A 16,228-nucleotide genomic window follows, 5' to 3' on the forward strand; every position below is an offset into this window, starting at 1 on the left:
ATTTTTAAATTATGTCCTTACAAGGGAAAGTTACAGCCCGGACACGACAACCTATACTTTATGTCCTAATATGCAACACTCCATTGTGAATAAACATTAAGTGTGACCTTGACCTTAGAGGTAAGGACATGGGTCTTGCACGCAACACGTCGTCTTGGTATGTTGAACACATGTGGCAGGTTTTTTTTTAAAATCTGTCCATACAAGGGAAAGTTACAGCCCGGACACGACAACCTATACTCTATGTCCTATATGCAGCACTCCATTGTGAATAAACACGAAGTGTGACCTTGACCTTAGAGGTAGGGACACGGGTCTTGCACGCGACACGTTGTCTTGGTATGTGGAACACATGTGGCAAGTTTTTTTTTAAAATCTGTCCATACAAGGGAAAGTTACAGCCCGGACACGACAACCTATACTCTATGTCCTTATATGCAGCACTCCATTGTGAATAAATACTAAGTGTTACCTTGACCTTTGAGGTAGGGACACGGGTCTTGCACGCAACACGTCATCTTGGTATGTGGAACACATGTGGCAAGTTATTTTAAAATCTGTCCATACAAGGGAAAGTTACAGAGCCAGACGGACGGACTCCCACATATCCCCTTTGTTAGGTACTTTTCCATTACTCCCATTATAAAAATATACCCACTAAAGCCCTACTATCCCTTACTAACCCTACCCAACAAGGGCTACCCAACAAATTTGATCTTCTATAAGTAATGAAGGAATTAGTACCCAATATATACCCATTCGTGTGTGCGGACGGACGGACGGAAGGTGCGATTTTAATATGCCCACCTTCGGGGGCATAAAAAGAGAAAATTCTAGCAGTTTTCCAAACTATCGAGATCTGTTCTATTGTGAGTTATCTTATATGACTGAATTGAAAGCATTGATGACGAAATCATCTGATTCTGAGACAGAAAATGAAAAAGTTGTCAGTTGGCAATCTGTGAGAGTGCAGCTTTAACTAGGCTTAACACTATCATGGAACAAATAATTTATTAGCAACTATATATTCATAATAAAGATTTATTTTCCTTCACTAGTAGTCTAAAGGACCTCTTTCATACATCTCTATATCAAAATCATATCTAGTAGCGTTTTTATTATTAACAAGAGCAATATAGTCTATCTCTAGTTGGAAGGGTCCAGGATTTCCGTCAGCGAGAGTGATTCCGAGGTCACTTATGGAATGAAGCTGAATCATCTCTTGAGAGTCCTGTATACGACCCGCAGCTGTGAGGAAAAACTTGGACAGCGGTATCTGGAACAAAAAATCATTATTTGTTTTAGAACATTTATATTTGTTTTAGTGTAAGAGATTTTTATCATTTGGGTTCACATGGCGAAATATATTGCAATATTACACTAAATCAAACAGTTTTTCTTTTTATTTCATGATTTTAATTCATTAAAATTAACAAATATTTGATTTATAGTTGATCGGGAAATCAAGCCAAATTTTAACCAAGTGATATTAAACTGGCAATGGGGTCATTGACTTCCCAGCACTTAGTGAAATTATGTTTGTTTTTCACAGTTAATATATATGATATGTCATCACTCACAGAAAATACATGTGTATTTAATGCCATTAACTGCAGGGCTTTTTTCAAATATTGAGTAAAGGCATAGCCTTCCAATACTGGGATTTCAGTGATTTATATCGTACCGTGTAATTGGTGGGATATTTCAGTGATTTATATCGTACCGTGTAATTGGTGGGATATTTCAGTGATTTATATCGTACCGTGTAATTGGTGGGATATTTCAGTGATTTATATCGTACCGTGTAATTGGTGGGATATCTCAGTGATTTATATCGTACCGTGTAATTGGGATTTTGCAAAGGTCAAATCAAACAACAAGACCACTTTGACAACTTTCTTGGAATGAACCAATCACTGCATAAATATCTGAAAACCAGTGATATTAGACTTACAAGTGACAAAATAGCAGATCGCAGTTTTTAATATTTATGTTCAAAATTTGAAGTTTTGTGTCTAAAAGTGTGACTAACGACTTAAGAAAAATGAGTTTTTTGGCATAAAACAATAATTTTGGAACATAAATATGAAACACTGGGATCTGCTATTTTGTCAGCAGTCTTATAAATCTCCATGCTTCTCAGACATTAACGCAAAAATTAGCTCAATCTAATACAAAAAACAAGAGCTGTCACAGAGACTATAACACCGCTTTTCGGTGTATGGATTGAAAAATTTTGACGAAACATGCATGGATCACTGTTAAGATTAGATTTCAATGCAATACATGATGTGCTGAGATATTTACATAAATTGAATTGGAAAATATTTGAGGTGGTACGCAAATTTTAACGTAAATTCTAAGTCGAAAAAGGGGCATAATTCTGTAAAAATGCTTGATACAGTGACCTCCTCCTATGTACAGGTTGGGGGCATGATGATGAACAAGTGTGCGAAGTTTCAAAGCCATATGTCAATGGACTTTGAAAATATTTGAGGTGGTAGGCAAACTTTAACATAAGTGGTTACGCCGACGCTCAGGTGACTAGGATAGCTCTTCTTATTCTTCAAATAGTCAAGCTAAAAACAATGATCATTGAGGGAATAAGGTCTTTCTTGATCTTTCCACTGGAAAATTTATCTTTAGAACTTTTCTCATTTGGCCACCTTACATAAAATATAATCCTATTTTTCTTGGAACAAAATTTGCTCAATTTCGGATAATTTATGTGAAAATTTGGAAATGCTGTAATGTTGGCCAATAAGGAAGTTTCCCTAGTCTAATTTCCTTGTCTTATTTCAGCACCTATTAAAGAAGATAAAAAAGCCCTGTTCAGAACACTTACATTGACTTCCTGCCAGTAGGGCCCGCCCCTTGTGTACAGTGGGTAGTTATACATGTCTGACTGATGAACATTCCATTTACGATCCATCTGAAATTTTACACAAATGGGATAAAAATTATATGCACACAGTCGAAGACAGACAATTCAAGATGTACTAAGTAATTTTGGCTTAAAAAACCCAAAACCATCAAATAACAAGAGCACCATGGAGCAAGAACCAACGATTTTGTTTTGTTTATTTAGTCGAAAACGGGCATAGCTCAAATTTTATTGAAGGCAGAATTATTGGCATGTACATGTCAGCATCGTCGGATACCCCCTATACACACTACACTGCTTCATTGTGTACCAAGGGCAATTTGGCTAAGAAAAAGTTGTAATCATGAATAATTTATGAGGCATTTTAATTGGTTCCGCAAAGTACTAGATGCTTTACAGTTGAAAAATATAGTGGCGAATGCCAGAAATGAGCTGGATTCGCCTTCTCAGTACAAATATATTTGGCAGTAGTCAAGACCACAAGGCCACAGAGGCTACTGACATTGTAGAGTCATTGAACAATATTTGAGTGTAACATGCAAATTCATTGGAAAAAGAGTTGTCTCTCCTGCCTCATGCATATTCATTAAAGCGTGATTTTGTCAGTCAATTGTCCCAAGGTATGTATGAAGTGTAACAGAAGAAAGTACCGTGGCTGCCGACGATGCATGTCAGAGGCGCCGGATAGTATTTTGTATTAGGGAGGCAGGGTTAGGTCCGGGAAGGGATGACCCCCTTCCGTTTGTGCAGATTTTTTTAAATCACCTTGCTCAAAACGCGTGTTCAGGACTCAAATGAATCGTTTGAAACAAGTATTTTTATGCGTAAATATATTTACACCTCATCATAGTGCAGCCAAGAATATAGTTTGAACCATTAAGCATTGAATGACCTTAACTCAGGGTTCTTTTTTCCAAAAGATAGCTTTGAAAAACTAAAAATTCGAGGTTGATTTGGTTCTGACTTGTTTATTAAGAGGAATATGAAAAAGACATGATAAATAACAATTACTGCTTCTGTGTCAACTTATTTTTGAGAAACAAACTGTTCTTTTGATCTTTTTTGACAAATGTGATAAAATCTTTATTAGTCGTCTGCAGTTTGCATGTACTGTCATTGTTATACTTTACTCCACTAATCTTCGATGACCGCTGATGGCTTCGATACCGATGAAGCCGTAGTTAATTGCCCAATACCGAGTCACAGTCGTTCCCATTAGCACAGAAGATAGCACCCTTCAGACATTGGCAATAAATGACCAGGCTGTAGCTAAATTATATTTTCTCAAAAAAATATTTTTTCTCAACTGATCAGCCGAAATATTGGGGAGGCGACCGCCTCTCATATATTGCGGCTGATCATGTGAGTAAAATGTGCACCATGTTTCATGTCAATATTTGAAGACATTTGGGTTATGGATAAGGTTGAAGTTTGTTTATGATGATGATGACAACTAAACCCAAGAATAAAATTAATATGGCTCAACATTTTTTTCTTCAATAAATAGACTAGCTGATAAAAAATACCACACCGGTATTCAATAATTGTAAGTTCTGGGCGTTACTTAGTATAGCTCAGAACATATGTCTAAACATGAATATCACAAAAGTAAAGCTTGTGCATGTTATCGAAGCGTTTTATGTCACGTGATGTAGGTCAGTCGAGGGGAAAGCCGGAAATATGCATGGGTTTTTTATTGTATTGGTCCGTTTTATGCTAGATCGAGCGGTTAACTTGATTTAATTCAAATTTGAGTCGTTTAATGTTGGTTATTGTAGCAGTCGGAAATTGACATGTTCATTGAGAATGTTTATAAATATAAACATGTAAATTGTTGGTTAGAAAATCAAAGGTCACGAAATTGAAATTGAAATATTTAAAAAAGTATTGACGAATAATGAATGAAATACTGAAACATTTTGATCTCATAGAAAATATGAATGAAAATTGAAGCATTATGGTATTCAGGTACAGTTTTCCCGAGTTATTTTACAAACAGTTGAAGTTTCGATCTCTGGTTTTTACCCTGGCTTGGAATAGGCCTAAAAAAAAAATACATTTGGTTCGGGTTACCCGACCCTACCTACGGAATAGGCGCCGACCCTAACGTTTTTATAGTCAGTTTGAAAAAAAAAATGAAAAACTAAAAAAAAAAAAAAAAAAATTTTTTTTTTGCTTTTCAATATGTAGTTTAAAACCTTAATTGCTTATATAGAAGATAACTTTAACACCATTCTCCAATGATGAAAATGACATTCTTATATAAAGCCTAATAAAAAAAAAAAAAAATAAAAAAAAAAAAAGCCTACCTACCCTACCTATGTTTGAAAAGGATGTAACCCTAACCAAACAATTTTTTTTTTTAGGCCATATCATAATTTGTACAACGCTTTAATATTCGAACATTGTATATAGATGTTGTATAGATGTTGTATGGTAACAGTTTTTGATACATATATATATATTTGTAATTTGTTTCAAGTCTTCCCCAGAAAAATAAATTGATCACAAGTATTGCTCAAAGCAACAAAAGTGTTTGTGTTTTGTGTGTATTTGTGTTAAGATCTAAGTTTTGTAATTCATCCAATGACCTTTAATCATAATACATGTACATACATTTACTATCAAATAAATTCTTCACATCAGTTCATAAATGTAGGCCACAAAGATTTATCTATACTGGTATTCATAAAACATCTTAAATCCTTTTCTCACTTATCAAATAATATAAAAACACTTACTGTTAAGTAAAAAACACTAATACTTAATAATTTGACGGAATTGATGTAAATTATTTTAGACTAAAAAAACTATTGCCCAAGATCATCTTTTGTGCAATTTTCAATTTGGTCAATAGTGATTTCATACTTGAAATCTTAATCAAGTAATGCTGTGCGGTTGCTCATAACTTGCCTTCAAATCATTAGAAGCAATTCTGGTCCTCACTTCAGCTCAAGCCTCCAAGCTCTGTTTTCCCCTAATTTCATCTTAGCTGGGCTTGTTACATTTTGCTATGCCAAATACTTATATAAGAGCTAAGCCTTGTACATGTACATCCAAAAGTCTGGTTTCGTTAACTAACAAATATTTGGGTTTTACAAAAATAACATATTTTACTATAAGAGTTATTCATTTTTTTCTTGTGGGGACATCATATTACAGCTGCAATCTCACAGATGGACTTTTATGACAACTTTTTTTAAAATGAGCCAATTTTTGCATTAAAAAAAAGTTAAAAAGTTTAATCTGATATTTTGACACCAGTATTATATTACTGGTTTCCAGATATTTAAATGCAAAAAAGGGTCCATTAAGACAAAAAAAAAGTTGTCAAAATGGTCAATCTGTGAGAGTACAGCTTTAATATGCTATTCCCACAAGAAAAAAAATTAATAGCTCTTATAGTAAAATATGTTATATTTGTAAAACCTAAATATTTTGAATAACTCTTATAATAAAATATGTTATTTCTGTAAAACCTAAATATTTGTCAGTTGATAGTTTTAACATTAAACATTATAAGTATGCATTCATCAAAACAAATGGGCTTGTATACCATTTATGATTTTATAAGCTTAGTGTTTGAGATTATATTTTGTCTACAGGCCCAGCCTCTGTTCAATTCTACTGAATCGACAAATTAAAATAAAAAATAGCTGATTGCTGATAAACCCAAAAAAATGTTCAGTCCATTTAAAAAAAATTGCCATCCCATTAAACGCAATATAATTTTAAACACTAAATGCACATAACATACCTGTATGACAATCATGTAGTTCCTGCCATCACCTCTCACTCGCAGGGTCATGTCTGTATAACCAGTCCAATCATATGGAATCACCTGCTCAAATGATTTCTGAAAAATTTAGATGATTTTTTTTAATTAAAAACATCCAAACAAAAGCTAACATTCATTCTTGGGGAAACATTGTAGGGCCATTTTTCACAGACATAAACTGTTTTTATAATATTTGAAACGTTTAATTGCTGGTTGGTCTCAGCATACGGTAAATATACAGACCTTTAGATCAATGATGGTCATAAAAAAAGTGACACAAAGGGTGTATGCTGTTTAAAGAGCCCCGCTTCCATTTTATTGGTGGAGTGTGATTAGGTAATTATTTACTTCCAACATTTCAATAAACCTGTTTACAAAAAAATGTTTTATTGGTAATGCTCCTTCAGACAGCGGTTTTGTGAAAAGGTTTGTCAAAGTGTTTTAAGAAACTAAACTCACAATCAAACTCTGGTAAAAGAAATAAGGCGGGTCTCTGTAAGTAGTGTAGACTGAGCTGTGTTTCATTTAAAATGATGAAGAAATAGTAAAGTTATCTTTGTTTAAAGTCTTAATTCAAAGCAAAATATTGCCAGACGTAGCATTAATGGCACAATTCATCAATTGGTATACACACACTGAAGGTTAAACAAAGTGGAAAGAGTGTCAGCATGGTATTACATCATCATAATTAAATTAATATGGTTGCCGGAATCCACCTCCCGAAAATTTTTGTAATTTCCGAATACATATCAAAGAGTATAAAGGTACAAGATGATATCGGCACCTTACGTGTATTTTCGGTTTTTACAGCAACATATGCAAAACAGGGTTTACAAATTTTAGTAGTGATACACGTATTAATAATCTAAATTATCATGACATAATAGTTAAAAATAACACTGAACATCTATTATTAGAAACTGTAAGTTAATTTTCCAAAAACTAAACAGTGCTGACTTATTTTTCACCGGACATTGTGATGAACCAAAACAGAAATCATGAAACAGTTATGTACGAAAAAACAAAACATTCAACGTTTTTTTAACTTTTTATTGAAGAATTTCAGTGCTCACTATACCAGTATGATGGCAAAGTAAGGTTCATGTATGGATATGTACACAGGTGGTAGCTACGTTGACAGGACTCAGCCTGGTTGATGTTTAGGTTTTGTGATAATAATTTATGATTCAATCATTTTTTTTTGGGGGGGGGGGGGGGCAAATAGGGTGGGTCCTGTCAACATATCTGCCATCTGTGGTTATGTCAGGTAACTTACTTTATTCGAGGGTGAGCTCAGGTTGCAAAATCCTGACCTTTTTGTTACTCCATCTTGTGGAACTTCCGTAATTAAATTACCACAAAATAAAGCCTTTATATTTGGGCTGACAATCAATTCTGCTCTACTCTTTCCATCCCCGGAGTCACTATCAGCCGACACAAACCATGAATTGATTATTTTCTCATCAAACTTCACGAAATATTCAAAGTCACCATGATCACGCCTACCATCAAAGTCAAAATTGATCTTATCCCTCATTTCCTTTTTAAACTTGGGTATCCCAACTCGGATAATGTCAAGTCCATCAGTTAAAACTTTAAACAATGATCTGTCGTCTTTTCCTCTGAGCTGTGATCTTTTGGGTCCCTGCATGGACATAATCAAGTTTGACTTTGGCATTTTAGCACTATAGTGCCGTGCTTGGCAGTATGTTATTCCGCTATTTTTTGAACAGGCCGCTGATTTCACACTGATGGGAAAACAGATCTGGCAAGAAATTACCAGTCTATGAAGACCTGGGATAGTTTTTAAATGGTTGTAGCACAAATGCTTGTACACTTGGCTTGCCATTGTTGACATGTTGTGATGTTACTGAAAACAGAAAATGCAGACAAATGAAACAATCTAAAAACAACAACAACGTATATTAGTTTAATGTTTAAACAGGTATGCAGTTGCTTTATTTAAAAATATTCAACTCTGAGCTTGTATCCATACCAACTTCTCAATCCAAAATCTGCAATTCTCCATAATTATATTATTAACTTGTAAATGATGAAAATTGTATGAATATTAAAAAATCTGAAATGTTAAATCGGATAGCTTGACTGGCTAAAAAAGAGGTTCCAAATACCAAAGTGCCAGGTAACTGGGTCGGATTATACACCAGTCAATTGTAACCACGCCCCCCCCCCCCCCCCCCAGGTCCGGGGGTAAACCGGGGATAGCCGGGGAAATGGGCTGTGTTTTTACCTTTCAGGTGGCCCCGCAGAGCCAGGTGGTTTTGTCTTCGCGCAAAATATAGCGGGGAATTTGCCTTTAGTTACCTTTTGGGCATTTGGTGGGGATTTGACCATCAGTTAGTCCCCGCGGGGCAGAGATTTTACCCGGGGTTGGCTGGACCGAAAGTCAAAGTCGCCGCTATTCCCCAGACCTGGGAGGCCGTAGTTGCAATTGACTGGTGCATTACCAAAATGGTTGGGGAAATAAACACTGGACGGATTGGTCTCAGGTTTGTTGCAGGCACCTGACAATCAATTTTTTTACAATAAAAAAAGGTTTGTTGCAGGCACTTGACAATCAATTTTTTACAATCAAAAAATATGTATGCAATTTGTCAAACAATAAATTTAGCATTGTTAACTTTTTATATAATAGTCCGATTATTAAAAATAACAGCTCTCAGTGAAAACCAAGGAACTCATATTTCCATATAAATAGTTGTATGTAACCTTGCGATTGTCAACTATTCTACTTGACTCGAAATATCACAAACTATCGTAAAACTGGAATAAGTAAGAAATGCTCTTTAATAAAAAAAATACGAAAGGAAACAGTACTGTACCTAGGATCAAATGACAGAACCTGTTAGAAGTCTTATGGTATAAATAGTCTGCATGATCTTGAAGAGTTACACCTCCATGATTTTTAATGCACAGAATACTCCTCGGCGAAAAAAATTATAAATGCAATAAAAATGATACTGGATGTAAAATAGGTTTTTAATATAATAATATTTTACAAATTATAAGGTAGATTTACAGATTGTGTTTATATTTTTTATTCAATTAAAATATTGTGCATCGGTTGAAGATATTATTCGACCTTCACTTTAAAGCCTACTTCCGGGTTCTGTCACAAGATTTTGTTTTGTGTCTGTTTTTACTAATAAAATTCTTAGAACTGTGATAAAACATTTAGCCAGTATGGGGAATAAATCTTCTATGCAGCTTCAACAAGAAGAAATTGATGAAATTCAAAAGGAAACAGGATGTAAGTTTGTCAAATAATACGAAAATTTGTAAAATATGGTTGATTGTTTCAATTTCTTAAGCCTGATTCACACAGGGACTCACTCATGGTTTGTTAAACTTAAATACCAAAAGCTGGAATCCTTAAGAAAATGTTGATATTTACTCAAATAGCGTTTTTGAAGACCACTATTGACAATACTGTTGCTAACGGTTTCAGCGATTTCACAGTGGTTGATTGACATTATCATATGATGTCACGGCTTTCAACAGCGGCTTTCAACAGCGTCTAAAACCCAAGAGTCAATGACTCTTGAGATCTGATTTTCAAGAGTCAAAATCATATCTTCAAGAGTTATTATCGTTTTTTTTTTAAATTCTTGGTCTTTCTTCATAAAAAAAAGTTCCCATCAGTCATAAGATGGCATTCCAAGGTACATAATACTTTTTTTAATAGTTTCCAAACTTGAATAAAAAAAAAAAAAATCCAGTGTTTTATAAAGATCAGATGTATTTATCCACTTCTCATTCTAGAAAAATCTCAAGTAAGAAGAAAATTGATTTATATAACTTCATAAAAAAACTTGTTGTCTTATTTCCTGTCAGGCCAAATTAAGTGCATTTCCGGTAACCCGACCGACTGTATTTTTTCCTCACCGACCCTAATCTTTTTTTAGGCATAAAGTTAAAAATCAAATATTAAATTAAAAATCAAATATTAAATAATTTTTTTAGTTGCTTCTTTGTCTCTGTTCCGGGAGAATAAATGTTCATTCCTGATATGTATTACCGAGATGCTTTGTCAACAGGAAAACAAAATGACCGAGATCGGCGAACCCTCTCCGATATCTTCTAATTGGCAAACGCTTCTTAAAGGGACTGTCTCACAGATGAAAAAATAGCGAAAAAAAAATTTGTCGAAAAATGACAAACTTGGCATCGATGTGTTCAATGCATTGAAACTTAATTATTGAAGTACCACATAGTTTACAATTAATTTAAGTTTAGCAGATATTTCGTATTTTTCCATTAAAAAAAGTTACTGGGTATGTCTACCGGGTAGAATTCACAAGTCATTTCTTATACGTGATTGGCTAGTCGGCGTTATCACCGAGGTAGGTTTATAGCTTAATTATGTCACCCTTATTGTGTAAGCCTTGATACAGTACACTCAACGAGTTAGACCCACTTTCCGTTTCCCTCCGCGGATTTTTGCTATCGCAGCCAACACAATGATTTTATCGACTGTCCGCGTACCTCTGAGTTTGAATTTAAGGCCCTCGGAGGGTGATAAGTCGACCGAAGAATAACGAACTCGGCGTTCCTCGGAGGGGTTAACTCCGTGAGACTCTGTGGACACTTGATAAGGATCTAGGCTGATGTTATATTTATTTTATTAAAATTTTCAACAGATTACGACGGCTCCAGTAATTTGCTATTATTCTTTTTCCTCTGCCCGTTTTGCATGAAGTTAGCTTACCACAAGAATGCAGTCGTATTTCACTAGTTGCACATGCATCTTATAAACGTGTTTTTGCTAATGACTGATAAAACACTTTTCTTCCGAGAAATTCTAGGTTACACATTTTCGGAAAATCAGGAGGTCAAACACGCGTTCAAAATTCACAGCGTGTTTTGAAGGCCTTCTTGCCTCATTTTCTGTGGAAAATTCCATGAAACGTGATAGCTATTTTTAACCACCAATAATAAATAGTATATTTTACATTGTATTGATCACGCGCTTGACGTCAGAGGTCATGGTTCAGAATCGTGTAAATAGTCGGCTGCTTTATGATGCAATAACTTAGTGGATATACTTTAATGATTCAATGTTTATAATTCAAGACAATATTCAATTGGCGTTTACGGACATAAATACTAATTAAACGTTGGTACATGTAAGAATTTTTACACTTAACAATGTGCATTTATAAGCATAAAAATAAATAACTTCTAAACAAGAATGATTCCTTGCTTATCTGATTAGACTCGGAGTTCTGCCGCGGGATCATAAAATCGGACGATTCTCAACGCTATCGTTCATATTAAACTCGGCGTTAAGCCAGCCACTCGGAGGAACTCGGGGGGATTTTAGCGAGGGCAACAGTTTTACCCTCGGAGGAAACCCGCGATCATCGACTTTATCCCTCGGAGTGAGCGAGGAAAGTGGGTCTAACTCGTTGAGTGTACTGTAGCTCAGTAGGGAAGACACCAGACTTCAATTTTGGTGACGCGGGTTCGAACCCAGGCTCCGACACAATTTTTTCTAACATTTCGGTACTTTTTTTTACAATTTTGACATCAAAGTGTAACACATTCTATTAGATAATTGTTCTGAGATTCGTTACAAATAAAAACTTTTTTTGGTGCCAATCTGTGAGACAGTCCCTTTAATGGTCCAAACACATATATTTGATCACAGGAGACACATTTTGCTGTCTTCATAATGAAAATATTTCGGATATAGTTTGTGGTGTTATTTATCTATATATATGTCCAAAATAAAACTTACTTTTTTCTTACAATTAGGCTTTGCGTACATCATACAGGCTTCTTGGCGTTGCGAATTGTCTAGGCTGGTTAGAAAATGTCATATGATCGACAATAAGGACTAGTTATAAGGACAATATGGCCATAAATGAATATTGTTACTGCCCAGATCAATTGGCAGACTATACAAGCCAAAATGAAAAACTTTATAGCCCACATTGAAAGACAAAAACCCAGGGCAAATGATCCATCAATCTGCCTATAGATGTAAAATAAACTGATCCGGGATATGTCATATAGGTTTTCGTAGGTATTTTTATCATTAAAATGTTGGTTTGGGCGAAATTTTAACAATTTCTAGTCTGAAATGGTGCATTTTGAGCACATTTTATTACTTTTTAGCTCGACTATTCGAAGAATATGGAGATCTATACTACTCGCCCAAGCGTCTGCGTAGGCGTCGGCGTCACCCCTTGGTTAAGGTTTTGCATGCAAGCACACATAGGTTAATATCTCAGCAACTACTTGAGGTATTGCATTGAGACTTGATACAATGGTACTCAACCATCCAACCTACTCAATTAACCAAGTTAGATAACTATAGTTTGCATTTAATGCAAATAATAGGCCTTTATTATTTGACTTAGAAATTCTGGTTAAGGTTTTGCGTGCAAGCACACATATAGGTTAATATCTCAGCAACTACTTGAGGTATTGCATTGAGACTTGATACAATGGTACTCAACCATCCAACCTACTTGTTTAACCAAGTAAGATAACTCTAGTTTGCATTTAATGCAAATAATAGGCCTTTATTATTTGACTTAGAAATTCTGGTTAAGGTTTTGCGTGCAAGATTAATATCTCAGCAACTGCTTGAGGTATTGCATTGAGACTTGATACAATGGTACTCAACCATCCAACCTACTTAATTTTCCAAGTTAGATAACTATAGTTTGCATTTAATGCAAATAATTGCCTTTATTATTTCACTCAGAAATTCTGGTTAAGGTTTTGCATGTAAGCACACATAGGTTAATATCTCAGCAACTACTGGATGAATTGCATTGAGACTTTATACAACCACCCGACCTATTTGAATAATCAAGTTAGACTGTGTTTTGCAAATAATGGCCCTTTATTATTACACTTGAAAATTATGGTTAAAATTTTGCATGTAACCACATTTATGTTAATATCTCCGCACATCATGCATATATTGCATTGAAATCTAATCTAACAGTGATCCATGCATGTTTCACCAAAAATTTTCAATCCTTACACTGAAAAGCGGCGGAATAGTCAAGCGCGCTGTCTCTCTGTGACAGCTCTTGTTATCTCTGATTTTAATCTAAAAAGAAAAATGGGAAGATTTTAGGGAGGGCACGACTCCGTTGCAGCCCACCTGGATCTGATAGTGTTATGGTATTTATTTAAGTACTAATGTATAATTAATGTTTTATTCCTTTTTCATCTACCAGGTACATTTTAATTACAAATAGACAAATACCGGTATGACCAGTAAATGCTTTTTAGAAACCTCTTGACTGTCTTTATTTAATAGCAAAGTAAAATGGCTGTACATCAAAAGTCATCATTTACTGTTTCATGATACACAAGTTCAATAATGTACTGGGATAGGAAATGCTTTTATCAGTGATACCAAATCAATACAGTAAGGCCAATCTGATTGGACCAGAAATATCAATACTTGCTTATCTTATTGATATTATATAAACTACCGGTACATTAGTTTATCCATAGGGCACAATTAGTTCACTCGGAGTGCACACAGGTGGCAAGTTTGGTTTTAACTAGGGATGCAAACGAATATTCGAATATTCGAATATTCGATCGAACGTTTAATATTCGAATGTCAAAATCGGTATTCGAATATTCGATGCTTTTTGTTTGGTTTAATAATAATAAACCTTTTTCCTACATCTGTGCTGTTGTATATATTAGCATGTCTTGTTTTTACAACGATTGACCCCTAAATGCCAGAGGCGTGACGTGATGACACTATACCGGTACACGCGTCATATGTTAATTAGGGACACATAGTCGGAGACTATAAACAGTACCCATAATTTTACAAAAACTGGCTATAAGACAAGTGACATCAAACAACTTTCAATTATTTTCGGTAAATTCTAATGACCATTATTGGATAAAAAACGGAATCGGCAACCAAAGTGGTGTCATGGCTGTCAATTAAGCTGTGCAGTATTGCTCAAATCGCCGTAATGATATGGATGATATGTGCTAGTTATATGCTGTTTTCCATGTTTCGATATAACATTCGTGCTTTGAAATGTAATTGTATAGAATAGCAATTTAGGTCATTGTTATACAATAGATGGGTCAAAATTCAGGGTTATTTTCGTTTTATTATGTATCTAATTTCCGAGTAGGTTTGGTGTTTTCATAGTTATATTTAGTAGATGTCAATCCGAGAACGAGGCCGCTCGTCATACAGAACGACCCGTTGGTGCATCATGACATTCAACCAGGCATTAACGATCTTCGCCTTTTTCAGTGGCTATTGCTTTTGTTAGATATTTTTGTAAATGGTGAATTTCATTGGCAATGTTTGGAAAAATCAGGGTCCTTCGCGTATACCGGCTACAACGAAGAAGGGTTAAAATGCCCCAGCTATTACTAAAGCAAACAATAAAAGTTGTTTACTACATTTCTTATACATTCATATTGGTAATCGAATATTCGAATATTCGATCGAAAGAATTAACGAATATTCGAATATCAATTTTGCCATTCGTTTGCATCCCTAGTTTTAACAGTTCTGTAGTATTTTTCAAACAAAACAAAGCCATCTTTAAAGCTGCACTCTCATTCTCACAAATTGACAATTTTGACAACTTTTTTTTTATTTTTTGTCTAGGAATGAAATTTTCGAATGTAAATATAAAGAACTGTGAACTTATCTTTTGCCAGCTGTCTTATAATATATCACTGGTTGTCAGACATTTACGCAATCATAAGCTCATTATAAAACCAAAAATTAAAAAAAAGTTGCCAAAACAGTCAATCAGTGAGAGTGAGAGTGCGGCTTTAAAATCAAGAGTTTTAAGAATTTTAAGAAAATTTGACTGCATAAATTTAAAAAAAATATGTTCTTCCAGTTAACCTGGTTAGAGTTGGATATAAAAAAAATTTGATTGTGAACTTTGAGTCCATTTCTTGTATATTATGTGTACTTTAAGCGATTGTGGCTGGAGCAGAATTTTGGCCCCGTTTTGATTGTCAATCAAAAGAAACATTGCATTATGCACCAGCCATTTGCAACAACGAACCCCACCCCCCCCCAGGTCCGGGGTATACCGGGGATAGCCGGGGAAATGGGCCGTGTTTTTACCTTCCAGGTGGCCCCACAGTGCCGGAAAAATACAGTGGTTTTGTCTTCCCGAAAAATATAGCGGGGGAATGGGTCTTACCTAGAGTGCAATGCGGGGACTTTGCCCGGGCTTGTCTGGACCAAAAGTCAAAGTCCCCGCTATTCCTCAAACCTGGAGGGTCCGTGGTTACAAATGACTAGTGCATTAGTTTCACCAGCCAGAGCCTAAATGTCCTTAGTATGGGCTGTATGAATTTAAAATCTGGGCATTTGGTTTTTCAGTCTGGGCTATGTCATCTGCCGAACTGGGCTGCTACATCTTGAATATTGGTCATATTATATGCAGCAATCAATGTACATATGAGTTTAGAGTTTATCACTTTTTGTGTGTGTATACCACATAATAGATTACGTAAAAATGAAGACTTAAATCAAAGGTAACTTTTCTTTTACTTCACCATTTTAAATGAAT

At 35.0% G+C, this 16,228-nt stretch overlaps 2 protein-coding genes across 3 annotated transcripts in view; one reads left to right on the top strand and one right to left on the bottom strand.

Moving 5' to 3' along the window:
- Nucleotides 1-1,031: 1,031 nt before the first annotated feature.
- On the bottom strand, nucleotides 1,032-9,590 carry LOC128208126 (complex I intermediate-associated protein 30, mitochondrial-like). Of its 2 annotated transcripts, none has more exons than XM_052911492.1 (5): nucleotides 9,506-9,590; nucleotides 7,939-8,532; nucleotides 6,642-6,740; nucleotides 2,846-2,932; nucleotides 1,032-1,276 (listed from the first exon to the last, which is right to left on the bottom strand). In XM_052911492.1, the coding sequence occupies exons 2-5, from the start codon at nucleotides 8,518-8,520 to the stop codon at nucleotides 1,055-1,057; spliced, it is 990 nt and encodes a 329-aa protein (XP_052767452.1). In that variant the 5' UTR covers nucleotides 8,521-8,532; nucleotides 9,506-9,590; the 3' UTR covers nucleotides 1,032-1,054. The 2 variants fall into 2 exon arrangements, with proteins under 2 accessions (XP_052767452.1, XP_052767453.1); XM_052911493.1 differs by having other exon boundaries at nucleotides 9,526-9,588.
- Nucleotides 9,591-9,777: 187 nt separating this feature from the next.
- LOC128208127 (calcineurin B homologous protein 1-like) overlaps nucleotides 9,778-16,228 on the top strand; it is a 29,801-nt gene continuing 23,350 nt past the window's right edge. Inside the window, exon 1 of the mRNA XM_052911494.1 lies at nucleotides 9,778-9,933. Within this exon, the coding sequence (XP_052767454.1) occupies nucleotides 9,867-9,933 (67 nt within the window). The 5' untranslated portion in view covers nucleotides 9,778-9,866. The remainder of the gene's footprint in view (nucleotides 9,934-16,228) is intronic.

The sequence above is a fragment of the Mya arenaria genome, chromosome 11 (genome assembly GCF_026914265.1).
Source record: "Mya arenaria isolate MELC-2E11 chromosome 11, ASM2691426v1".
NCBI lineage: Eukaryota > Metazoa > Mollusca > Bivalvia > Myida > Myidae > Mya > Mya arenaria.